Source organism: Podarcis vaucheri, assembly GCF_965113315.1.
Source record: "Podarcis vaucheri genome assembly, chromosome: 5".
Taxonomy (NCBI): Eukaryota; Metazoa; Chordata; class Lepidosauria; order Squamata; family Lacertidae; genus Podarcis; species Podarcis vaucheri.
In genome coordinates this window covers 28,778,262-28,805,869 of record NC_138763.1, presented here as the reverse complement: position 1 = coordinate 28,805,869, position 27,608 = coordinate 28,778,262, and the positions used below count along the sequence as shown (strand labels likewise).

Genomic DNA, 27,608 nt, shown 5'->3' with positions numbered 1-27,608 from the left:
GAGGTCTGGGGAAATAAGCGTAAGGAAGATATGTTATGGAAAATTATTTGTTTTTTAACTGTTTTTATGTTGTATTTTGTATTTTGTTTCTTTTTATTTTTTATTTTTTTAATTGTTATATTTTTAAAAAAAACTTTAATAAATATCTTTTAAAAAATAAATAAATACATGTGTATATCTCTACATGCATTGGCTTCCCTGTCTTAGATGTTCACATCTAATATAAGGATGCTGAGGGCAGAAACAGGACAGGAAAAGCAACGTACGGCCCCATTACCTCTGTCTAAATTCTGTAGCCCCATGTATTAATACACAAAGGAAACTGTGCTTCTCATCACATTGGTGGACTGTCAAAGTGTATCACATTGATTTTAGAGGCTCAAACATATCAAAATGCAACTGCTGGCAGGAGACCTAAAGTGGGATGCATCTCATGCCATGCTTTTAAAGAGCTTGAATAGGGGAGTTGCCGTTACAACTGCTGATACATTACCGGTGATGCTTAGATACACTGGTTGGGTAGACTCACCTTTACAAGGCCCAATTTATATGCTAAGCAGGTGACCTGGTAGCTTTGAAGATGTCAAATGGCGCAGTTCCCAATTTACAAGGCAAGCCTCAAGTGTGAAGCAACACCCAACTGGTTTGCATAACTTTTTCAACTTAGCCACAAAAATAATAATATGAGAAATAAGATATGTGACAAACAATTATTTCATTGCTTGAGCCACAGCCAGTGTAAAGTTAAATTCCATTTTTAGATGCCTGGAACATATTGTACAACCAACCATAAAATAATTGACACATGCCATCTTTTCACGCTCCAAGTGGCATACGTAGTCACTCCCTTCACTCAGCTTGGAAAGTGTTTCATCCTGTTCTTTTAACATATCAAGTATCTGAAATCATAGCAGTAAAATTTTTTGGGGGTGTCACTGTGAACAGATGGGTTTTACACTTACATAGTAGCTGTAGTAAACTATTTTTAGAGGCCAAGATGTGAGTGGAAGGCACAATCTAGATCCATTTAGATGTCTTTTTTAAAAAAATTAATAAAACAAAAACAAAACCCAAGAACATTGTAAGGAAATGAAACATCCTTTCATTTGCTTACAAACAGAAAAATTGCTGAAGTCATTTGAAAGGAAATTCCTGCTTATCCACAAGCAAATTACAAGTAAAATAAAAACTGGTCTTTCTAATCTTTTCACTGGACATACAAACACATTCATTTGCACAATCATTTAAAACAAAATTTACACAGCAAAATGTTATGCACAAGGGAATGCTCACACTTCGCTAATGGTAAGAGAGTACCATTTGTATTTATTTTTTGTACCACCAGCCTTAACTTGCCTCTGATTGTTTTGCTGGCCAACCAGTTAAGCCAGGCGAAATCCCACCTAAATTAGAAACTGCTTATTTGAAGTGGTGGCCAAGTATATTTCTCAGGAGATCTTTAACCATCACTCATTCCATTGCAGCACAATCTTACCTGACTTTTTATTTTATTTTTTACATTTTATAACCAGCACTAGACCAAGGTATTATATTTCAGACTTAAGACCAATTTTCTTCAAGAAATGATAAGAGTACAGTTCTGATCATCTAATTTGGCAGCAGCATGTCTGAAGTTCTTTGCATATCTAACATGAGTCATCCTTTGGCTTTGGTCAAAATCTCTTTCAGCTTCTGCCTTCTGGAAGAAGGTATATGGTTATAAAGGCCAGGGCTAGCCGTCTGAGAAACAGTTTCTATACAAATGCAATTCTGGTTCTAAACTCAGCATAAGGGATTTCTATAGTATAGTGTATTTTATAATGGGGTTTTAGAGTTTTTAGGGGTTTTTGAATGTTTTATGTAGTTTTTATGTAGTTTTATGTAGTTTTGTGGTAGTTTTATGTAGTTATGTGGTAGTTTTATGCAGTTTTTATGTAGTTTTATGTAGTTTTTTCCAATTTCATTGTCCTGCATGGGACAGTGACAATAAAGAGATAATGTACCTTTGGCTTTTTTCCAGTGGGTACCCCATTAGAGGGGTCTAGTGGGAAGACTCTGTCCAGAAGCCAAGCATGGGGGCAGATGGGCCATAGAGCTTCCAGCAGTGTCCTTGGAGGGGCTCCTAGGTAGATCCACATCTTGAGGCAGTCCCATAATCCCAGGCATGACCCTGCTCAAGTGTCAGCCCTCCATCTGGAGGCTGAGAAGGGATATATAACCAGTGCCTGAGCTGAAGTCTACCTACAATTCTAATCAGTGTCCCCCCCAAAAAAAGTTCTGATACATTACAAGATGGGGTGGGAGTGCAGGCAGGGAGAGGGACGTGGCCTGATGCTAAGGTAGGGTGCCAGCAAACGGCTTTCATTTCCAATTGTGCAACTCCCCCCCCCAATAATAACAAAAAAGAAGAAGCCTCAGGTGCCAGAACAACTTGATCGGTGTTTGCTTTCATACTATGTACCTTTACGAAGAGGGTGGAGGAAGAAAAACATCTTGGGCCAGCCCGGGTCTGACTTCTCAACGATTTTAGAAACAATGAATTGGTAAAGGGACATGTAAGAGATGGGATATATAGTTGGGAAGGCCATCTGTGTTTGTTGATCAACTTGTGTGTCTCTACTATTGCTAAAGGCTTCCTAAATAGGTTGTCAAAAAATAAATAAAACAAGGAACTCCCACCCATTTATGCACATCAAAACTGTAGAGCAGGGGGAATCCATTATTACCTCTGCTTTGTGCTTAAGGATGAATGTTTCCACCACCCACACATTTTTACAATGGATATAGAAACAGCGAGCTGTGTGGGAAGCTTTCTGTAACCTCATTCTCAGAAGTAAATGTTGTGCTTTTCTTACATCACAACTGAAAGATCTGTCCCAGGCACAGGAGCTCTGATGCACACATGGAGAGCTCTCTTTTGAAACAGCTTCCCTATTCATTTTAACAGAGAGATCCAACCTGTCAAGAGACAAAAAGGCTCCTACCATATGCATTCCTGTCCATTTTGATTTCCAGATCAGAGTGCCTAGGGATGGGCAGATTTGCCAATTTCAGTTTCTCACTTTTCCAAGCTCAAGTTCAATTCTCCATTTTTCCACATCAGTTTACATTAAAAAAGCATCATCAGCATTTTAGTGCAAATTGCTCCTAATATATATATATATGCCATTTAACATAACATACACATTTTTTGCCATGCAAGTTCCCCTAACATAGTGCGTTTTTTCATGTTATTTCCCCTAATTTCTGCAATTCTTTGCACACTTTACCCTTGCATGCATTACTTGCCTGGAGAATTGCTTTGCAAAATTTGGTAAAATGCTAATTTCGAAGGATGGCTGTGTTTCAGTTTGCATATTGTTTGGGGAGAACAATTTTCATAGGTTTGCCTTAAATGTGAACTGAAGTGAATTTCTCCCCCATCTGTAATTGGATCCCCTGGGACTTCTTCCTATTCAGCCATATGAAGCACTTACCTGTAAGACCAGCAGCTTCAGCGGACAAGAAAGCACTCCAAGACAAAAGGAAAAACAGGCCAGTTTCTAACATAGGAAAGTCACACAGCTTGGTGAATTTTGTCAAGTGCGAGAGGAAACAACGTTAAGGAAAATGTTAGGAATCAACACCGCTTGCAGCATTCTGCAGATTTCAAAATTGATCTTGTCACACTGTTTGATACAGGTGCTGGAAAAAAGGCAATCCTCAGAGATCACACATAATGGACTCACAGGCAATTTTGCAGAAGCGAAATAGCGTCTAAGGGAAGTGATTCCAACCACACCTCTCAGATATAAGAAATATAAAAGTAAGGATACCTGGTCCATCAAATAGCTCATCGCCAGGCCAATGCACATGACTTTTAGAGGAGGGTATATGAAATTAATGGTGCAACAGGAAGGGGGTACATCATGAGCTCTTGCAATGTGGCTTGTTGATGGTACCAGGATGAGATGGGATGGGCACATTGTGCAGCGGCTCCTTCACTACTAAGGTGGCAGCAGAAGGGAAGCCACTTACTGTCTTGTTCTACCAAGTGGGAATAATATTTTGATGGATTCTGCTTCACCAAATTTCTGACGTATGGTAAAAGTATTTACCTCACTTGGCAGGTGAATACCCCTCAGTGAATACATGCACACCGTGGGTAAGCTATGTACCACTTGGTAGATCTCTCTCAGACTTTGTGGGGTGAGGCAGGTCTGTGGAGGGATGTGGGGCAGCCAGGTACACTTTCCCCAGGCCTCAGTGGAAAAAGCTGGCTGGGGTGGGGGGCAGCGCTGCCAGGGACTGGCTGCTTTTTTGTTTGAGTTTATAACTTTATTCTAACAAGACTGCCACCCTGGGCCTCAGAGAAGCTCAGCACGGACCTGGGGTGAGGGGACAGAGTTGCAAACAACTTGGATTTTGGGTCAATTTCCATTCCTGATACTTTTATGCTCCTGACAGTCTATGGCATACATTACACTAAAAAATAAGAAACAAACTGTGCTTTGAATGAGTTTTCATCATGAAATTGAAAGAATGGTGTTCCTCACTTTGCTTATAACCATTCATATTCTGAAGCAGTTTAATAAACCACTATGATCATGTGGTCAAATTTAGCTTTAATTTTTCCACATTAGTTCAGTTCAGATGGTGTCTAATTTTATTTCCACTCCTCGTGGCAATGTTTTCAGGTCACAGAAATGCAGCTGTGACAAAGTCAAATGGCAAACAAGATGATCAAGTCAAAATTAGCTCAAGGATTATATTATTCCAGGCTAAGGGGAAGGTCACCACTGGCTCAGTGGAGTTTATTTAGCATTGATTTAAGAAAGAGAAAATTGGCATATTAAGATCTGTTCCAATAAAGCAAAAGGAGGAAGATTAGATTCAAACATTCAGCCTGAATAGCTGTTTCATTCCTTTGGGTTAAAACATAATTTGTGCAGAGTGGTGGGGGTGGGGATCTGCCTACTACCTCGCCCCCTGTTGGGATTCTAATGCAATAGCCACACAATACAATTAGAGCACTATGATACCACTTGGAATAGCCATTGCTTCAAATTCTTGGAGCTTGTTTGTTAAGGGTGCTGAGCATGAAGAGGCCCCTATTCTCCTCATAGAACTACAATTCCCCAAGTTCCCTGTGAAGAAGGATTGATAATTAAACTCATTCTGGAAATAGAAGCACTGTGAGGGACATAGGGGTTTCTTAACAATTCTAAGCACTCTCAACCTACTATAGCCCCCAGAATTATATGGGGGAAGCCATAACTGCTTTTTTGCCCACTCCACCCAGCTGCCCCAAGCTTACACCCTCCAACTGATTGACTTTGCAGGGCTGGGGAACTGCTGCCCCTCCAGCTGCTGTTGGACTACGACACCCATAATCCTTAACCTTTGGTCGTAGTGGTTTGAGCTGATGGGAGCTGACGTCTAATAACACCTTCAGGGCTGGAGGTTAGCCATCCATGCCCTAGTGCCCCCAGATGTAAAGAATGGAGTGGAAGACCAGAACCCTCCCTGGCTGCAAAGAAACATGAGGTTTTTCCCCTGTGTGCTTTTACTATTTCTGTATAAACTTCCAAAGTGGAAAGTGGCTTTCTGTTAAGAGAGGCAGGGTCAAGTATCTCTAGGGAGAAACATAAATGTGTTTGCATGACAGAGAAACCCAGCGGGAGGAAAATACTCTGAGATATTCAGTTTCATTTGTCAACCAGATGTAATCGTTGATTTTGCCAAATGCCCAGAAAAATATAGGAAACTCCCTAAGTTTTAATGTACTAATAGTCCGGCAATAGCTTATTAGAGACATTTAGATTTTACCCTGATCTCATCCAAAAGTGCCATCATAATTAATCATAGTTTCTGTCGTAATTCTGTCCTGTCTTCAGGGCCATGTTGAATATGCACATCAAAACACACACACACACACACACACACACTGGGGTGTATCCAGGCTTAGTCAAGCTTAGAGGAAGCCCACTGAAACTTAGCCATGTCTAACTTGAATCTTGTTGATTTCAGTCAGTCTACATGTGGGTGGCGCTGTGGGTTAAACCACAGAGCTTGCCGATCAGAAGGCCGGCAGTTCGAATCCCCACGACGGGGTGAGCTCCCGTTGCTCAGTCCCAGCTCCTGCCAACCTAGCAGTTTGAAAGCACGTCAAAGTGCAAGTAGATAAATAGGTACTGATCAGGCAGGAAGGTAAACGGCGTTTCCGTACACTGCTCTGGTTTGCCAGAAGTGGCTTAGTCATGCTGGCCACATGACCCGGAAGCTATACGCCGGCTCCCTCGGCCAATAAAGCGAGATGAGCGCCACAACCCCAGAGTCGGCCACGACTGGACCTAATGGTCAGGGGTCCCTTTACTTTTACACTTAGTGTGACTGACAGCACAATCCTAAGCAATCCTAAGCATGTCTGCTAAGAAGTAAGCCCTACTGAATTCAGTGGAACTTGCTCCCACGTTAGTGGGGCTTAGGACCGCAGCCTACACTTGGATTTAGCCCATTAGCACCAATCCTGTTTGAAGATGTTGGGTACATGCACTGGGCAATATGACTGGCAAAGGAAGGGAATGAAAATTATAAATCTGTTTTCTCCTCCCTTCTCCTACTACCTGAGGCCTTAGGAAACACAGGAAGGGCAGAGTGCTCCTGTACTCAGGCCCTGCTTGCATGTTTCCTACAGACACCCAGTTGGCCACTGCAATAACAGGATGTTGGACCAAATGGGCCCTTAGCCTGATCCAGATGGCCCTTCTTAGGACCTTATATATATTTAAAGCACATGATTTCTCACAAAGTTTATCCCTCCAAGAGCTATAATTGCCAGCCACCTTTGCAAAATACATTTCCCAGTATTCCTTGTGGGAAGTCATGTGCTATGGTGGTATTCAACTAAGCTGTGCTCAGAACAGTGTCACAATAAAATAAGTGGACCCAACTTGGTCTTGGTCATTAATTTCAATGAGCCTACACTGAGTAGGATTTGGTTGAATGGCTTGTATGTATGTATGCATGGCTTGCATGCAGCTGTAGTCACACATTTGCATAGTTGGCAACAGATGTGGCACAAATGTAACTGCATTTTAGTCGCAGGAACCATTGTTGATTCAAAATAGTGTACGCAGAGAGATGAAGTTCAGAGTATTACTAAAATCTTGATCAAACAGAAAATAATTGTATTCTCTTTTGTAGCAACTGCTCTTCCAAACATGTTAAATTTTGGACATTTGATAACAACCAGCAAAGGATATCAAAGCAGCAACAATGGCATAGGCAGATCCCATAGCAAACGATCCAGCAAAAATCCCTAGAAAATTCCCCACCGACTGGAAGAAGGCGGCAGCGTCAAAGGCATTGGGATTCTCCTTGGGACTGTAAATTGATATTGAACTGAAGGAAGACAAAAAGGAGAGAGGAATAATGAATTCTATCACATGGCACAGAGACTGAAATCAAGAGCTTAAGAATGTACTTTAGCACGGACTGGCAATTGCTCCTCAGGGTTCCTAGAAGATTGGAAAGTCACAGGGAAGATGAAATAAGGGTTTATTTTTTAAGGCAATATTGTGTGCGGCTGTCATTTCCTGCCAGTCAGTAAACATTTTCTTGTGCTACAAGTGTCATAAAGAGTATTATTTCCAAGCCAACTAGACATTAAAACATGGTAGGCATGTAAGGGATCTTCAGGGAAGATAGATAACTTTGAATTACTTATTGGCCATATGTCTTCAGAACAGTGATGCATTCACAAATATTCCTGATAAAAGGGCCACTTTTATTGCTTACCAACAAATGGCCCATACAAATCATGGGACGTACAAAATCTTTGGCAGTGATCTTGTCATAAACCATTATAGTCGTTCCATTCACTAGCTTTACCCTTCATAAACAGAATTGTGAGAGTGTCAACAGCCTTGCAATATGAAGCCCTGGGGAGGCCCAGGCCAAACAGTCTCTTGCAGAAAAGAAAACTGTTTCCTCTGCCAGAGGTCCTCTCTTTATAGCAAAGTCTTTGGTTGTTGACACCATTATACTCTTATGGGAAATTAATGCTGTGCCACAATGGGAAGATCATCTACTTAGAGCATTTTCGAGGGCATCAAACTTCCTGCTCACTAGCAGAGACCCGATACCCAGAATGTGAATAATACTGCCAAGCTGGCACATTCTTCTGGTTTCTTTTGGTTTTTTTTTTGTTAGGCCATTAAATTTAAGAGATACACACACTAGCCTCAAGCATCCCAAATACTAATTAAGAAACATTTCAGATTTCTATGGCCCTTTCAGCTCTTGATGTCTTTTCTGCAGGCTGTCAAAGAGCATTTGGCACAGGATTCTTAATAGCAGTTTGTATTGCTGGAAAATGCTTGGTATTTTATGCATTAAAATTTTACATTTATTTTAAACTGATGTGAATATTTTATGATTATGAATATTAAAGAACTTGTCAGCCCAGCAAACGCATGTACTCTTGCGAGCAGCTAGCCAAATGAGATGCAGCGATGGCTTTGTAAAAGCACACTGGGCTAGGTGTCATTTGAAGATGATGAAGGAGTAATGTAAACAATTTCCATTGCCCTTTGGGCATGGCTCACTCCTCTGTGGTCAGCTACCGTGATGCATTGATATAGCTCACGACTCTGTGGAGCATCAGAGTGGGAGCCAACCACAGGAAAGCTGTAAGCATGCTGCTGCAAAGCTAACATGTAAAATGGATCTAACATTAATTTATCTGAAATATTTTTAACCTACACTTCATCATAACAGGGTGCAATTAAAAACACGCACACATTTTAAAATCAGGAACGGCAATAAACCAAAGCATGACTACAAATAAGAGGAGCAGATAAAACTGCAGCAGAATCAATAGCAGCAATAATGGTCAAAATCCCAGCCAAGATAGTTAAGCCCCATAAAAATCTGCAGGAGTAGGAGAGGTTTCAACTGGCGCCGAAAATTCATCAGAGTCAATGCCAGCATCGTATATCAACATATCATAATATTTTAGTGATTTCTTATTTGTTTTACTTATATTCTGCTCTGTCCCATGGGCTTACAGTGCCTTACATCAGCATTTCTAAATCCCAATACAACACTCCTGAACGCTGCATTCAAATGAAATTTTAAGGATTTGCACTGCAGGCATTGGCACTGTCTTTGGATTGACCTAAGTAGTGCACAGTACTTAGGGACAGCAACAAACACTACTGCCCCATAAGGAGGCCCCTGAAAAATGCTCCCACAAGCCAGCAGTGGCTGAAATATCTGAAATCCTTTTACTGCACGGATAGTGCCAACAGCATGGAAAGCCTCCAAACTGGTTTGAGCCACTGCCAGGAACGTGTGACACTGGCAGGAAATCTCTCCGTACACACGGTAAGCAGATTTCAAATGTTATAGCCCTTGTATGAAGTGCCACCACGACATAAAAACGTTTTCCGGCAGCCTCCATACAATGGGCATTCTATTTGACTCGGTGCATCAGGATACTTTCATGCATACAACTGTTTGCAAATTACCCAGGGTAGAGATTAGTCTGTAAAAATCCAATGTGTACATAAGCCATACAGAGAAACAGAAGCAATTCCTGGAGAGAGAGAAAACCTTATTCAGTCGTCATTCCTCCCAACTCAGTTCTAATCAAGGCGGGAGAGAGGAGAGTTGGGGTGATCTCACCAGTCCCTCCCACTGCATTCCTGATTGTTGATTCCCTGCAGTCCTCTGTGTGTTCAGGTCCCCACATGAATAGAATGCAGTGGAGGTCCCCAAAGGATTAGAACCAGGAACACGCAGTGTTGTAAAGCATGTAGGGAGCCAACAGGAGGAGAGCAGGCTCCGTGCTAGAGAAATTCAGCTTGAATGCATGGATGGCTTAAGGGCTGACCCACTGAGAATGCAAGGGCAGGGGACAAGCCAATGATCACACCTCCACTCACACACACCCTTGGATGACTGGAATCACAGGATGTTGAACAACCAAACAGATACAGAATGTGTTCTAAAGCCACTTCATAATCATTCTGCAGCTGGGTAGAAGCTGCACCATGGCTTTTGCCCATGCTACTACATGGCAGGAGCTTTCATTGCAGCTTGTTCTCATCAGTGTCTTTCTTCAGGAGTACTACAGTGCTAGCAGTACTGCTTGGGCAGTGTGTATGGAGGTCCTGGGCTGCCCAGACGACAAGACCCCACTCTCAGCTTTGCTGATGTGATCCAAAGGAAAGGAGAGCAATATGTTTGGCACTGGCTTGGCTGCAAGAGCTGCTGGAAGGAGGTGTACAAGGGACTCAACTCCACATTTGTGTAGGGTTTACTCATTAGCCTTTTCTTCTCCTGAAGATATTCCAAAAGGTGGTGGAGGTTTAGGATCAGAGTTTCCCTTCTCCTAGTTGGGCTACCTTCTCAGGTTGATGAGGCTTATCTGCCCCTCACTTCCCTCTAGAAAACACACAGAAACCGCCTTCTTGACCATTGGACCCACTATTAGTTTTGTCCACTCAATCCTCTGGAGCCTGTTTTCATATGCAGGAGAAGGCCCTAACTCACCAAGGGTTTGAGACCCAGTGGCTACCCTCACCTGGTTTAGCCAACCAGTTGAAGCTTTTCCCAGTGTGTGGCCACTATCCCGTGTTGACAGCTTCTAGGAGCCACAGGTGAAAACTGAGAGCACCTGGTAGAGGTCCTAATTTGTGGTATAGGGGGTCAAAATTCAAAAATTCAAAAATGACCCCCCACCCCATACCCTGAAAACTGCCCATCACTAAACAGGATCAACAACATTTGCCACCACTTCTAGTTTCCATGGCTGTTCAGTAAGATGGTTCCTACATCCCCAACATCTACTGAAAGAAATAATTTTACCAGCATCTGTGGTTGAAGACTGTGGGAGGAAAACAAAATAACAAACTGCCAAAGTAGGCAGCACATTGTGAAATAATCTATTATGTGTTTTTTCCTCAGACCTGGCAGAGCACTTTCTGTTTCTATGTAATTGTTTTTAAACTGTGTAATTTTCTTTGATGTTGCTACAAAGCAAGAAACCCTGAAATGAATGGAACTGGGGGGAAAAGTCACAACTCATTCACTGTAGCTTCATCTGAAGTACCTTTGCATCTTTAAGTACCTAAATACCACAAAAACAGCTGTAGTGGCTCTCACAAAATGCCACCATAATACAGATTTGAGTTCTGAAAATAACTATGTTGTTGGGGTGCTGTTGTTGTTCTGGGTGGAGGGGGTCATTCACAGCCAATGTGAGCAAACAGGTGCCAGGTGATAGGGTGGCTGGCATGCCCAACTAAAGAGTTTTTAAAAATTCATTTTAGGAGAAGGTCTGCAGCTGAGTGGTAGAGCACTCATTTTGTACGCAAAAGATCTCAAGTCCAATCCTTGGCATTTCTACAGAAACGAATGAGGTGGAATAATGTAATGCCGATGTAATTTATGTAATTTGTGTAATTTCACCACAACAAGATGAATAACATAATTCTGGGTGGAAGTCGGATTGTGGTAGAACCGAAACAGTGCTGCTTGCACTGAATACAGGGCAGAATGAAAATGATGCCTTCTTACAGCCCTACTTCAGACTTGCAGGATTGACACTGTTTTGTTTTTTTAATTCACCAGAGCCTAGAAAAGGCTGAATGCCTTAGAATTAAGGAACATGTTACCTCTGAACACATGGTCAGGAATTTCCTCCTAGGACATAAACTGAGCTCAAAGTCCTGTAACATAAAAGTTCACTCCAAGTTCCCCTCAAGCTTTCTTCATCTCAACAGCATAGTTCTGAAGGAAAATTCTTCCTTTGGGAAGAAGGGTGGAATATAAATTGAATGAATTTATAAATAAAGCCTTTAGAGCTCGATACATGTGGAAATCCTGCTTGGCCCAGGATTCCCTATGTTGGAATAATCAACAGTCCTTAATTAACACCCACTGGACTGGGGGGGGGGCTACTAAATGGTTAGTGTATCTGTGAAAGGGTAGCTGGGTGGCCATTGTGAATTGTGAGTTTACTTTCTCTTTCACCTTCTCTCTTTGCTTCCGCTGTAACCAGTAATGAATGATTGTTGCTATTTTTTTAAATGCCTTGTCTGTGAATTTGCAGTCCTTTAGAGAAAATATTGAGCAACTTGTAATACCTCTGTACATTTACATTTCATGAAAGATATCAATTCAAGGAGTGCAAGGTAATATAATATGAGTCTGGGGTTTACTAACTCTTTCCCCCCAATGGGAATCCTGTTTTCCCCACAACATTTAGCAGGTGAAGTTTCCTGGTGTGGAGATGTAGCAAAAAGCTTCAGTTTCTACATTTTGTGCCTATATAGGCAGTTGCTACAGTTTCCTTTGTCAAGGGGATTTTTTATTTTTTTGCCAACTGCACACCAGCCCCAACAAATTATTATCATTTTCTTAAACATAAAACAACCCACAAGGAGAAAAATAAAAGCCTAAACTGCCCTTACAATTTTCAAAAGGAGCGACATTGCTGCTTGTGAACTGAAACAAACCCACTTTATCAGTTGATGCTAATTAAACAAGAAGACATGACAAGAGGGGCCTATCAGGCAGATTATGGCACCTTGAGTGCATTGTGAAGCATAGTGCCGAAAGCTGTGTGTCAGCAGCCACCCGAGAACGGCAATAAGCCTCCCTGAAATTCACTGCCTCAAATCCCTTGTACCATAATGAAATGGAAACGATAAAGAGAAGGCTAAAAGGATCTACCACGGCATTTGCTGCGCTTAGGGATGGTGCATAAGCCTTGCTCATTATCAGCTGCTGTACGACTGGAGAAAGGCACATTTGTGTTACTAATTCATAAAACTAAGTGAAAGAGTCGACCACAAATTCTGCCGTGTCCGTAATTCCAGGATTACTGCATTCAAAGAGGCTCTGTGGAGCTCAGAAACGTAGAGTTACTAGAATATTACAAGTTGCACATGGGCTGATTTGTTCAAGTTTAAATGAGGCCTGAATCTGGGCTGGACCTGAGCAGATCATTGAAACATATACGTTATAAATATGGAAGCAGAAAGAACCCCCCTTGCCTTTCATAGAGTATGGAGTCATGATGCTCTGGGCAGGTACAAATAAGTATTTGGAATAATGAAACCGTGAGCGCTTTAAGGGGAAGAGTTTGTTTCTTAGTGGCAAGTATCTGTTTTGTCTGCAGAAGGTCCCTGGTCTCCAAGTAAGACTGGGAAAGACCCTTGCCTGAACTCCTGGAGAACTGCTGCCAGTTCATGTATACCCTCCAACATTCCTCAGATGAAGATAGGAACATGATAGCCAGTGTGGTGTAGCGGTTAAGAGCAGTAGACTTGTAATCTGGTGAACCGGGTTCATGTCCCCGCTCCTCCACATGCAGCTGCTGGGTGACCTTGGGCCAGTCACACTTCTCTGAAGTCTCTCAGCCCCACTCACCTCACAGAGTGTTTGTTGTGGGGAGGAAGGGAAAGGAGATTGTTAGCCACTTTGAGACTCCTTAAAGGGGAGTGAAAGGCGGGATATCAAATCCAAACTCTTCTTCTTCATCGTCCAAACATTTCTCATTCTCCCACAACTGACCATCCTCAGCCCCCCATTCCACGCATCCAAGGAACATTTCCTATAGAAGAAGGGCAGGTGCCACCAACAGGACACAGCACACATGCCATCCACTGTCCTGAGAAAACCCCTTAATCCCAATTTTATTTTATTCTTTGGTAGATTTCCAAAAAGAGAAACACAAACCAATAAATATATCTTCAGAGGTTTCCAAAACAGTGCAGTTTGGAATGGTTTGGTCTGCCATCTTTATTTAAAATGGCTCACCTTCCACAGAACACATTCCTCTTTGTTTATATCCTTCTTAAACTGTAGAACCAAGAACTTGGCATAGTACTCCAGGTGAGGTCTGTACCACTACATGTTGTGAGCTGGCTGCAATACTTCTCTTGATACAGCTTAGAATTTCCTTGACTGGTTTAGCCTCCTCAATCCTCGTATCCGGCTTGCTGCTTACTGAGCACTCTAGATCCTTTTCTTACATTCTGCTGTCAAGCCAGATGTCACCCACCCTGATTTTGCTTACCAAACTGCAGAACATGATTGGCATTTCCCCCTTTCTGCTAAATGTCATCACCTAGCAGCAACGCAACAAGACTGTTTTGAACAATGACGGGCTGGCTGGCATCTAAGAGGATCAACGCTCAACATGAGAAAGTGAAGCCTTACCATGGCAGGTCTATGATGCTGTTCAGTGTTAACCCTCTGGGACAGAAGCAGCAAATGCTTTCCTTCAGCTCATGATGCTCTGCGTGGCATGCTTTATTGTTCAGCTATTTGCAAAGTGAAGAACACTGTTTTATAGCATGGCAATTGGAACACCTAGGTGGGAAATCTTTCCTTGGCAGAGTACTGTACTAAAAGCAGGAACATAACTCCTCTGAACACAATATCCAACCTATCCTTAACCTTATTCACTGACACTGAAACACAATATACTCATTTCTCCTTGGAAAACAGCCCTTTTCTATAGGTGGCAGCTGACTAACAGTTTTGATATATTTATTTTATGCCTTTCACCCCTTCTTTTCCTAAGCAAAGGAGGGTAGGGTGTTTTTTTGGGGGGGGAGTAGAAAGGCTAGCATAAGACAGCACACTAAGACACTTTACTGCATATTCTGGCATTGCAGGGGGTTGGACTAGATCAGGCAACCCCAAACTCGATCCTCCAGCTGTTTTGGAACTACAACTTCCATCATCCCTAGCTAACAGGACCAGTGGTCAGGGATGATGGGAGTTGTAGTCCCAAAACAGCTGGGGATGCCTGGACTAGATGACCCTTGAGGTCCCTTCCAACTCTACACTTCTGTGATTCCAAAATTTTTAGAAAATTTTAACCAGAAATAAAACTTAAAAACACACACCTATTTAATCTGACATTCTGCCACACAGTAGGTACAAAGCTTCTATTTGGCACAATACCTCTGATCTCTCACGAACATCATTCTCTTAAGAATATACATTTTTGGAACTGAAAGGTCGAGGAGTTCAGTAGCTCCCATCACTTGCCCATCACTTGCCTTGCAACCACTGGGGCCCTACCTGGTGTACTTGCCACCATCAGAGCTGCTGGGTGGTAGATTTTACAAGGCGCAAGGCTGTTGATGCCAGGCATTGCATGTTTGGGAATCTTACATGGTGGCCCTCCACTGTGGAACAGAGCAAAGCATTGGCTCAGCTCCCATAATAATTAGCACCACAGGTAAAACACTTTGGGAGAAGGAGGCAAGAACATAAGAAAAGCCCAGGTGGATCAGGCCAAAGGCCCATCTAGTCTAGCATCCTGTTCACACAGTGGCCCAACAGATGTCTATGAGAGGCCTGCGAGCAGGATCAGAGTGCCACAGTGCCCTTCCTAAAGTGAGTAATTGGCAGTAAGCAGCAGTGCCGTGTGGGGCTCTGTTGGCTGTGGCAGGAGCAACCGGCAGTAATGGCATACCATAGCTCTGATAGTGGTAGGGTGGGAGTAGCAACCAGCAGCAACAGTTGATGGGATGGGCTAAGGCCCAGCAGCAACATCATGCTGAGGGCCAGCCAGTGATGACACAGCCCAATACAATCGCTCAAAAAGCCACAGTTGCCACTGAATGCCCAAAGCAATTCAATACATGGTGGTTGGCAGTCCCATGACTTGAGTTTACACATAGCAGTTAAGCAAAGTTTGAGTCCCAAAGCCACAATTTCTAGAGGCCCTTCCTGAGATGCTGGGTTTACAGGTATGATTCACTCCAGGTAGTTAAGTTCTAACAGGTTTGGAAATATGTAAACCACCAGTGTTCAGTGATCATGTGTGAGAGATAAAACCCTCTTCTCGTGCTTTGTAGATATTTTCTACAAAGGATATTTTCATGCTGTCAGTTTAAATTTACGTATGCAGCATTTGAATAGGAGAGCAATCAAGATTGATTTCTGTTCTGTATCACATGGCCTACATTTTGTAAGTGGACAAGGGAAATGCACTGAAACCTGAACAGAAGGAGGAATGCAGCTTTTAAAAGAGAGATTCTGTACCCACAAACCCGTGTTTTACAGAGATAGATTGTTACTGCATCACAACACCAGGATGAGTAATGAACGCTCTACTGGCCCAGGTAAGGTATGTCACTTGGAGCAATTGCCAACCACTCTTACTCTCTGAATCTTTTGCTCTGGTGCACTGTATGGCCTTAATTCAGCCTTTGCCAACCTGGCACATGGGCTGACTGGGGATGATCAGAGTTGTGGTTTAAATTACCTGGAGGGCACCAAGTTAGCAAAGGCTGCCTTAATATCTCAAGTCAAGTAGTGACAAGATCTTAGTTGGGTTTTTTTATGGCAGCATTTTGACACCCCCTGCCTATTGTGGGATGGGCACTTAATACATCACCAAAATAATGAAATATATTGGTATAAAATTTGCATACGCTGATCTATGTTTATAGACACACGTTTGGAAATAATTGCCACAATTTAAATAGATATTAAAAGAAAAACTCACCATAGTGGATAAATGGATAGTGGGGGGACCTGTTAGGTGTCCTGTGGGCAGGGTTGGATTTAGGTTTGATGAGGCCCTAAGCTACTGAAGGGAATGGGGCCCTTTATATGTCCAGCTGTCCTTTGTCAACAACAAATTGTTGCTGTTTTTGTTTGTTAAATATATGCTATATGGTAATTTATGGACCTAATAGGTACCTGTTGTCTTTGTCCATGAAGTTTTCTTGGCAGGGATACTGGAGTGGCTTGCCGGTTCCTGCTCCATGTGGATCACGTTTGGTCAAAACTCTCCACTATGACCTGTCTATCTTGGGTGGCCCTGCACGGCATAGCTCATAGCTTCTCTGAGTTATTCAAGCCCCTTCACCACATCAAACCTATCCATTTTTAAGGAAATCAGCCCTGAGTGCTCACTGGAAGGACAGATCGTGAAGCTGAGGCTCCAATACTTTGGCCACCTCATGAGAAGAGAAGACTCCCTGGAAAAGACCCTGATGTTGGGAAAGATGGAGGGCACAAGGAGAAGGGGACGACAGAGGACGAGATGGTTGGACAGTGTTCTCGAAGCTACGAACATGAGTTTGACCAAACTGCGGGAGGCAGTGGAAGACAGGAGTGCCTGGCGTGCTCTGGACCATGGGGTCACGAAGAGTTGGACACGACTAAACAACTAAACAACAACAATAGGTATCTAAAGCCTGGGGCGGGGCCTGGGGCCTCATAAGGACTGTGTGCTGCTTGCTGCCTGCTGCCCAGGAGGACTCCCCTGAGTGAGTGCCTGAGGGCCCTGCTCCTCCCTGCCACTTACCACCTGGCCCAGGGCGGGGCCTGACAGGCCTCACTAGGACAGTTGTTACTGCCGGAGAGGCACAGAGTGTTTTTAAAATGTTTTTAAAAATTTTCTTTGGGTTTTTTGTATGTGGGGGGTGGGGGTGGGATGGATGTTTGGTTGGGCTTGGGGAATTATTATTTTTTATTTTGATGTTTTTGTAATTTTTACATTTTTTGTTTGTATTGTTTTATTGGTTTTGTTTGTTTGTTTAAGGTGTTATTTTGTTTTTAGGGGGAGGGGTCAGGGCTGCCGGGGAGTGGGCCCCAGCCCACAAAATGGCTGGGGCATGTTCCACAGGGGGGGATGCACTGGGACAACCGATCTCAGTGATCACGGGTAGGAGGAGGAGTTACGCTAAGACCAGACCATGTCATTACAGAGGAGGCAGGTTTAGTCGTTGTCTGAGGACTATCCCTGCCTCCGGGTCTGGTCCTGACCGGATGGATACTAGAATCAGCAAGGGATACCCACATGACCTGAAGGTGCTGCTGTGCAATGCCAGGTCAATGATTCATAAGACCACTGCCATCCATGACTTGATCATGGATGGAGGATTTGACCTGGCATGTGTAACAGAGACTTGGCTGGATGAAGCAGATGGGCCTGTCCTTGCCGCTGCTTGTCCACCAGGTTTCTCTTACGCACAGCAACCCAGGTCATGTGGGCGGGGAGGGGGGGTTGCAGTGATTTTTAGGAAGTCATTAGTTTGCACCAGGCGTCCTATTGGGAAGACCCAGTTTTCTGGGTGCATGTTCTGGAAGTTGGGCAATAGGGGCAGTACAGGATTCCTTTTGGTGTACCGACCTCCCCGCTGCGACAAGGATTCCCTGCCCGAGCTGCTTCAGGTCGTGGCGGATGTTCTCCTGGAGATACCTAGCTTGGTCGTCCTGGGGGATTTTAACATCCATGCCGACACGACCTTACAAGGGGCCGCTCGGGACTTCGTGGAAAGCATGGCCTCCATGGGGCTGTCCTTGAATAAGTCTGGCCCAACCCATAGCCGTGGACATGCCTTGGACCTGGTGTTTACCTCTATGGATGTTGGTGATCTGACACTAAGTAAAAGCGAAACGAAAGAAGTGCCATGGTCAGATCACTTCCTGGTGCAACTGGACTTCTCTGCGACCCATCCCCTCTGCAGGGAGGTGGGACCAATTCGGATGGTCCGCCCCCGCCACTTAATGGATCCAAATGGTTTCCAGAGAGTGGTAGGGGATGCTTTATCCCATGTTGATGGCCTTTCAGCTGATTCCCTGGTGGCCCGCTGGAATGTGGAGTTAACCAGGGCTATTGACTGTTTGGCTCCGAAGCGCCCTCTCCGATTGCATGGAGCCCGGACAGCCCCGTGGTTTTCCACGGATCTGAGGGCAATGAAACAATCGTTGAGACGGCTAGAGCGCCGGTGGCGGATAACTCATTCCGAATCTGACCGGACACAGGTTAGAGCTCAACGTCGAGCCTACCAAGTGGCGATAGCGACGGCGAAGAAGAATTTCTTCACCGCCTCTATTGCATCTGCAGAAAACAGCAGCAGGAGACTTTTTCAGGTGGTTCACAATTTAGCGGAACCACCTGCAACATCGGGGCCCAGTACGGGCCACATGTTCTCCTGCAATGATTTCGCAAAGTTCTTTGCAGATAAAATCGCTCAGATTCGGGAAGAAGTAGACTCCACCGTGGGAGCAGGGCCGGGGCGGGAGAGTGCAAGAGTTCTGTCTAGTCAAGTTGAGTGGGATCAATTCCAATCTGTTACCTCCGAGGATGTGGACAGGCTGCTTGGACGAGTGAAACCAACCACCTGTCTCCTGGATCCTTGCCCATCCTGGCTTATAAAAGCTAGCCGGGAAGGACTGGGCGATGGGCTTCGTGAGGTGGTGAATGCTTCCCTCCGTGAGGGAGCCTTCCCAGACCCGCTGAAAGAGGCGGTTATTAAACCGCTTCTTAAAAAACCATCTTTAGATGCGGCCACGATGGCCAATTATCGCCCAGTCTCAAATCTTCCATTCTTGGGCAAGGTGATTGAGCGAGCGGTTGCCGAACAACTCCAGGCACGCCTGGAAGAAGCGGACCATTTGGATCCCTTCCAGTCGGGATTCAGGCCTCATCATGGGACTGAAACTGCCTTGGTCGCACTGGTTGATGATCTCCGGCGGGCTAGGGACAAAGGTGAGAGCTGTTTCCTAGTTCTGCTGGATCTCTCAGCGGCGTTCGATACCATCGACCATAGCATCCTTCTGGACCGTCTTGGGGGGCTGGGAGCTGGGGGCACTGTTATACAGTGGTTCCGCTCCTTCCTCCTAGGCCGTGTTCAGAAAGTGGTGGTGGGGGATGAGTGTTCAGACCCCTGGGCTCTCACTTGTGGGGTGCCTCAGGGTTCTGTCCTCTCCCCCATGCTTTTCAACATCTACATGCGGCCGCTGGGAGAGATCATCAGGAGGTTTGGGCTGGGTGTTCATCAGTATGCGGATGATACCCAGCTCTACCTCTCTTTTAAATCAGAACCAGTGAAGGCGGTGAAGGTCATGTGTGAGTGTCTGGAGGCGGTTGGAGGATGGATGGCGGCTAACAGATTGAGGTTGAATCCTGACAAGACAGAAGTTTTTGGGGGACAGGAGGCGGGCAGGTGTGGAGGATTCCCTGGTCCTGAATGGGGTAACTGTGCCCCTGAAGGACCAGGTGCGCAGCCTGGGAGTCATTTTGGACTCACAGCTGTCCATGGAGGCACAGGTCAAATCTGTGTCCAGGGCAGCTGTTTACCAGCTCCATCTGGTACGTAGGCTGAGACCCTATCTGCCTGCGGACTGTCTCGCCAGAGTGGTGCATGCTCTGGTTATCTCCCGCTTGGACTACTGCAATGCACTCTACGTGGGGCTACCTTTGAAGGTGACTCGGAAACTACAATTAATCCAGAATGCGGCAGCTAGACTGGTGACTGGGAGCGGCCGCCGAGACCATATAACACCGGTCTTGAAAGACCTGCATTGGCTCCCAGTACGTTTCCGAGCACAATTCAAAGTGTTGGTGCTGACCTTTAAAGCCCTAAACGGCCTCGGTCCAGTATACCTGAAGGAGCGTCTCCACCCCCATCAGTCTGCCCGGACGCTGAGGTCCAGCGCCGAGGGCCTTCTGGCGGTTCCCTCACTGCGAGAAGCAAAGCTACAGGGAACCAGGCAGAGGGCCTTCTCGGTAGTGGCGCCCGCCCTGTGGAACACCCTTCCAGCAGATGTCAAGGCGATAAACAACTACCTGACATTCAGGAGACATCTTAAGGCAGCCCTGTTCAGGGAAGTTTTTAACGTGTGATATTTTATTGTATTTTTGGTTTTTATGGAAGCCGCCCAGAGTGGCTGGGGAGGCCCAGCCAGATGGGCGGGGTATAAATAATAAATTATTATTATTATTATTATTATTATTATTTGCACATAACAGATAGGAGCCTACACAACACAAAACACTGTTGCTGTATGTAGGTTTTATTTTATTTATTTTTATCTTATATTTTGGAAATGTACATCCAGTGTTTCCCCCCCCTTTAATTTTGGGGGGTTGCCCAAGAGAGTGGGGCCTGAAGCTATAGCTTGTTAGCTTATACATAAATCCAGCACTGCCTGTAGGGTTGCTTTGTCTGCTGGCCAGATGTACTAACTGTTGGTAGGCAACCATTCTGATGGTTCTTAAACCAGACTTGGAACAGCAGCCCTTCACACAGAGGTCTGCCCTCTGTGAAGTGGGACACATGGCCACCCTAGCCTGGTGGGAGGTAATTTAAGCAAGAACAGGGCTACCAATGGATCTTGCAGCTCAGGTCTCAGTACACAGGAACAGGCCATCACATGCACTTCACAATATAAGAGGTGAAATGGAGCTATGTTCCTGCACACTCTTCTAATCTAAAATTGAAAATCTATCATGAAACAGGAGAAAAGGAAAATATTTCTGTGAATTCAATCCAATTCAAGCTGCTCTGTTCCATCATGTATGAAATACATTCTTCATGCAAATTTCCCCAAATAGTCTACAGCAGAGCAACTTATCTCCCCCCCCCCAATTATTTAGCATTCAGTAGAAAACTGTCCATAGCACAAAGTAATTTACCAAACCTGGAATGAATACCAAAGTTTACAGCAGAAAGCATGTTCAGAATTTAGTGAGTGAAGAATGAAGCATTTAAGTCTAAACTTTCTTTTGAGGGCTTTGTAGCCTTAAGAGAAGTAGGGGAGAAATCCTTTTCCTCCCACAAGAAATGCTATATACCAGACACAGCTTTCTCTGAGAATCCTGCCTGTAGGAAAAGTTGGAGCTTCTGGATATTAATAAAATGAAGGAGATATTTGTCCTTGGGGGTGAAACATATATATTAACAGATTACGTTCTTCACTTTCCAAAAGTTTTTTTTAAAAAAAGAAATAAAAAGATTAACACTCCAGTGTTAAAAACAAAATCAAAGACTAGAGAGCACCTTTTCCTACTAGAGATTCTTGAGCCATTTGAATCTCTGAAACAGAATTTTATCTGTCTGTCAGATTGTGTCTATATGTACATAAGCAAGTACAATATAAATTACATCAGCAAAATAAAGTCTGCATGATATAATGGACAAACTAAAAGCCACTTCAAAGCAGGGCTGTAGCAATATTGCCTAGAGAATGATGCTTGTTATCCCAATACCTACCTGGTATGAAATCAATTTTAAGAAATAAATACATTTGATACCAAACTCTTCCAATTTGGCTGTGACACGCTGGGAGTCCTGTACTGTGGTTTTTTGGGTTTTGTTTTTGTTTTGGACAAGATGGGAGAACGTGGCAGAAGGAGGAGTACAGAGGGCAAAAAACCCAGTGGATGCGAGGGATTAACATCGCCTCCATTCACTGCTTCTCTTCTTAAAATGGCAGCTTCACTCCACCCCTGTTTTGTACATTTGACAAGAATCACAGAAGGGGGTGCTCATATATATATTTTTTAAAAATTACGGAAAGAGTTTCCATAAGTAACAAAAGTACATTCAGTGTCTCTGTTTTTAAATTGTAGAATTCTTCATGCAACTCAATTACTGTAAGTTTGAGACATTTTTCTGTTGTAGTCAATGTGAGGTTGAAGGGGAAAGGGAGGGGAGGGGGAGAGGAGAAAGGGGAGAGAAAATTAGGAGAGGGGAAGGGGTGGGAGAGAGACATTGAACTTTCATTCTTTGCATAGTATATGGGTGGAGTTTTTTGCCAGTGTCACGTGGATAGGTGTCTATTTTGTTGCTAAGCATGTAATTGTGCCAGGAAGAAAAGAAAAAATGACAAGTGTTATTTTTTTAAAAATAAAGCAACACATATTTCCTTAACTCTCGTACACACAAACACGTACTTAAAAGTAAAAAACAACAACTGACAACTAGAATCATAGAATCATAGAATCATAGAGTTGGAAGAGACCACAAGGGCCATCGAGTCCAACCCCCTGCCAAGCAGGAAACACCATCAGAGCACTCCTGACATATGGTTAGAATCATAGAATCATAGAGTTGGAAGAGACCACAAGGGCCATCGAGTCCAACCCCCTGCCAAGCAGAAAACACCATCAGAGCACTCCTGACATATGGTTGTCAAGCCTCTGCTTAAAGACCTCCAAAGTAGGAGACTCCACCACACTCCTTGGCAGCAAATTCCACTGTCGAACAGCTCTTACTGTCAGGAAGTTCTTCCTAATGTTTAGGTGGAATCTTCTTTCTTGTAGTTTGGATCCATTGCTCCGTGTCCGCTTCTCTGGAGCAGCAGAAAACAACCTTTCTCCCTCCTCTATGTGACATCCTTTTATATATTTGGGCACACTCATTCTGGAGTGCAGTTTTACCTACTGTGTAAAACTATTAACCCACCCTAGATTCAGTCACCTACATTTTATTTTTTTAACTGTTTGTCCACTTTGAAAACAACACAGGAGTATTGCATTCAAAATAACCAGCATTGTCTGTACAATATATTATTCTGATAGCCTCGTTGCCTTCACAAATGTTAGTTCCACTTCTACTGTTCTATAATAAATGGTTGCAGCTGTTGCCATGGCAATTCATTTTTTAAGTGTCAAAGTGAAGACATGAAAAGCAGCTGCTATCGCAAGAGCACCACATAAATCCAGATGTGGATTGTCTTCTCATTTCTAGCAGTGATGACACAACAAATCCCTGATTTGGCCTCTGTATAATGCGACTGGATATTCTGATCCAAACTTCAAATCAAAAATCAAAGCAGTGAGGAAAGTTTTCAAGCTCCTTTTATTTTCTTTTTATTTATCAAATAAAATACCCTATAGGAACTATAGGAAGCCTGCATAATTTACTTTGGGGTAATTATATGGGTACAACTTACCCCTATTCCAAATTCCATTCAGGAGCAGAACTACTGCCAGCCTTTGGAATAGAGTTTGGCTCACACCAAATTTCTTGTCAGTGTATGTTTCACTGGGTTGTTGTATGTTTCAGGTGACTAAACTGAAAGGGGTTTGCAATTGATTTAAGTCTGCCCCTGCTCTCTTCTGCCCCCAGGACATCCCTATTTGGTGACTTACCCCAGCCTTGGCTCAGACAGCTTCAGCTGAGCCCTGTCTGAGCTGGCATGGAGGACTTATGCCAATGTATCTCTGGCTGAGCCAAGATGAAGGATTAGAGCTGGCATAGCCCAGGTTCAGCCAGAGATGTGCCTCTTCCAAACTTCCAAACTCCATTCATAGAATCATAGAATCATAGAGTTGGAAGAGACCACAAGGGCCATCGAGTCCAACCCCCAAAGCCTACGGCACCCGGTATTCCCAGGCGGTCTCCCATCCAAGTACTAACCAGGCCTGACCCTGCTTAGCTTCTGAGATCAGACGAGATCGGGCGTGTTCAGGGTAGTATGGCCGTAGACTATCCTGACAGAGCTTGGGTTTGAACTGTTCCTTAAAGAACTGATGCCAGGGATATAGGATGTTGGGGCACAAACTTGCAAGAATTAGAACACTGTACTTGGGGTAGCCAGGTTTCAGTTTTGTCTGTGACTTGTGAAACCATGGGTTTTCTTCAATTCTGTAAAACTCACAAACTTCTATTGCATCTACTGTTGATTTTTAAGCATTCTAGGCACGAAAACAGTATTTTGACTTTAATTCACCCTAGATTATTAGGAGTCGAAGGTCTTGCTATGTGTCATTTGGAAAGTAAATCTCCTAGGCTTGCAATGAAAGTTTTCAATTTAACCTTTGGTCTTTAAGCCATGCAGCGCTAATGATCACCATGCAGATAACACACAGGCAGGCTTCTGACTATTTTTTAGGCTTATGATTTCAACGAAGTACAAAGGCAGATCCCTAATCTGATGTTTATTTCCTTTCAATGTGTTTTCTTCAATACCTGCTTTTAAAAGGAAAACCAGAAAAACATTCCTAGGAAGCTCATTCCTTAGCTTTGTACTTGAAAGGAATGAAAACATTGTTATCTCTTCATTCTGGATTCTGATCAGTTCAGGAACACACAAATGACATACCTGTAAACCTAAAGTATCCAGACCAAAAACTGCAAAACAACATGAATCCATGCACAGAAGTTCTACGACCTTCATCAACATCATCAGCATCATTGTCATCATAATAACGCAGTAACAATCACTTGACATTACTCGGGAAGAATAGAAATAATATACACTATCTTACTAAGCCTTTCCATTACAGTGGTACCTCGAGTTAAGTACTTAATTCGTTCCGGAGGTCCGTACTTAACCTGAAACTGTTCTTAACCTGAAGCACCACTTTAGCTAATGGGGCCTCCTGCTGCTGCCGCGCTGCTGGAGCACGAATTCTGTTCTCATCCTGAAGCAAAGTTCTTAACCTGAAGCACTATTTCTGGGTTAGCGGAGTCTGTAACCTGAAGCATATGTAACCTGAAGCGTATGTAACCCGAGGTACCACTGTAGTCCTCTTCCTGTGCGCCACTATCTTCCCCTCTAAACCAGTTACTGGTTTCTCCTAAACCCTCCAGAGTAGGAAGTGCCACAGTATAGTAAAAAATTCTTGCACTACTTGTTGCATGCCACCCGCTGCAACAAAGGAGATCTAGACTGTATAACCAGTTGGTGAAGCTGAAAATATTTTATTTATGACACCTTCAACTATCCACAATCTTTCCCACTGTGCCCAGCAAGAGCTCATACTGAACATTTCCCTGGCCCCTCTTTCTTTTTGACTGTGCTAGTGGGTGATCTGTAGAACAATGTGAAAGATAAACTCCTTCGCAGGACTCGCTTGCTGATGAGCTGCTTAAACTGAGATTCAGAATGAAAATGTCATATGTGTGACAATGACACTATTTTGTGTGAGTGTGTGTGTGTGATCAGAGCAACAAGAGGGGTTGCCTCCGACAGCAGAATTCTGGATAGATTCAGAGGATGGAAGTGAAGTGGGCCCCACTTATGAGTTTGAAGTCGAAGATCATGGATGAAACAAGCTTTGAACACTTGAACACCCCGCCTCTTGCTATTAGAGATGCGCCTCATCTAATCAACTCAAGATGACAATATAATACGTGTTTCTCCTTGTTTTGATATAAAGCTCCCCCCACATCCTGACTCCAAGTAAAATGTCACGGGGGCATACTTTTCAGAATATTGAAAAGAAAGAATGTTTGTGGAAGTCAAGCACTCCTAAGTTCACAGACAAGTGTCGCATCATTTATGCTAATTTTGAACACTGCACTTCAGAGAGGATTGCCATTGGTGGGAGAAGAATGAATCGTAACAGAAAGCTTGCTCTGTATCTGTGCTAGTGTATTCACTCAAGAAGACTGGCAAACCTTTATGAGTATTTACTTCCAGAAGCAGGTCTTTGGTAAAGAGCTCACTGGAGAGGACTAATTAAACATGACTGAAGAACACTTCAAGGTCCTGTGGACCTGTGTGAACAATGCTAAACAGAATTAAACTCCACACACAATTATCTTGTTCTTGGAAAAGCTGCTATATTCACTGGAGAAAGGTTATTTGGAAAAGCAAAACAAAATCTGGAAAGGCTTAAAAACAGGAGAGGAAAATTAGAGGGGGTGGAGATCTTCTCCCCAAACAATCTGAGCTAAAGCAGTGTGTACTTTAGTTCTGAAGTGTTCCCAGTAGAAATCTCTGAAATGAGGCATCTTTGATGTCAACACGGTCACTTGTGCTAAATAATTGACTTTTGGAAGTGATTTGCAAGCCTCGCAAAGCAGTGCTCCTAATTTTGAGCTAGCAAATTCATATTTTTCAGTGTTATCAATCTATTTGTGGATAAGTGGATGGAAATGCCTGTGCACTGGTATGATTTGATAGGACATGACAACTGCAGGCATTCCCAGATGATTTGAGCTAAGTTATAGTTTCATACATCCCTGAGGGCAAACTCTATGACAGAACTCTCTGAAATCCATTCGGGTTTAACAGGCAAGCAAACCAGCAACACAGGGCTATGCATTTACATGTTATTTAGATATATGATCTGATGTATTCAGAAGGTTCGATATCCTAAGCAATTGTGTAATGAGAGATTAGGAGTGAATATAAGGTATCCGGTAACAATCTAATTAAAATGGCTGAAGCATAACAAATGAAACAACCATAAACCTAATACAATATTATCCCTCAAAGCTTCTGAGAAAAATGAAACCGGCAAATGAAATACACCGGTTTAGTTTGCATATCACAAAAATGTATGCTATTGCTTATATTTGATAATGGCAACGAGGGAGTGGTTTCCAAATCAACGAATTGAGATGCTTAGCTGTTCTGGATAGGGCTGCACTCCTTCTGAAGGACCAGGTACATAGTCTGGGGGGGTAATGCTAGTTTGATCATTGTCATGAGAGTTCCAAGTGACCATTATGGCATGGAGTGCTAATTACCAATTTTGGTTGGTATGACAGCTGCACCAATTCCTGAACTGGCATAGACTGAGGTCCATGAATTGGCAGCCTCACATCTGTATTACTGTAACACACTCTTTGTGCTGCTGACCTCTTCCAGCAGCTACAGTCACAGCAGTGAATGGCGCATCTGGCCATGCACATATTATACTGGTACTTAGGAATCTGCATTACTTACCTATGTATCTGTCCAAGAATGTCAATTGCATTCTTCAATATTTCTTATAGACATAAGAGAAACAGGTGTTCTCTTCCCATCCCTTCCCATTCCCCATTTGGATTGTGTTGGGCAGGCATTATATGTTCCCCAAAGCAGGTGGTAAAGGAACACGCTAAGAAGTCATTAGT

The 27,608-nt window shown here is 43.6% G+C and overlaps 1 protein-coding gene across 1 annotated transcript in view; it reads right to left on the bottom strand.

Moving 5' to 3' along the window:
- SLC9A9 (solute carrier family 9 member A9) overlaps positions 1-27,608 on the bottom strand; it is a 269,909-nt gene that overhangs the window by 157,071 nt on the left and 85,230 nt on the right. Inside the window, exons 7-8 of the mRNA XM_082224708.1 lie at positions 7,245-7,383; positions 3,477-3,582 (exon numbers count right to left, since the gene is read on the bottom strand). Of these exons, the coding sequence (XP_082080834.1) occupies positions 3,477-3,582; positions 7,245-7,383 (245 nt within the window). The remainder of the gene's footprint in view (positions 1-3,476; positions 3,583-7,244; positions 7,384-27,608) is intronic.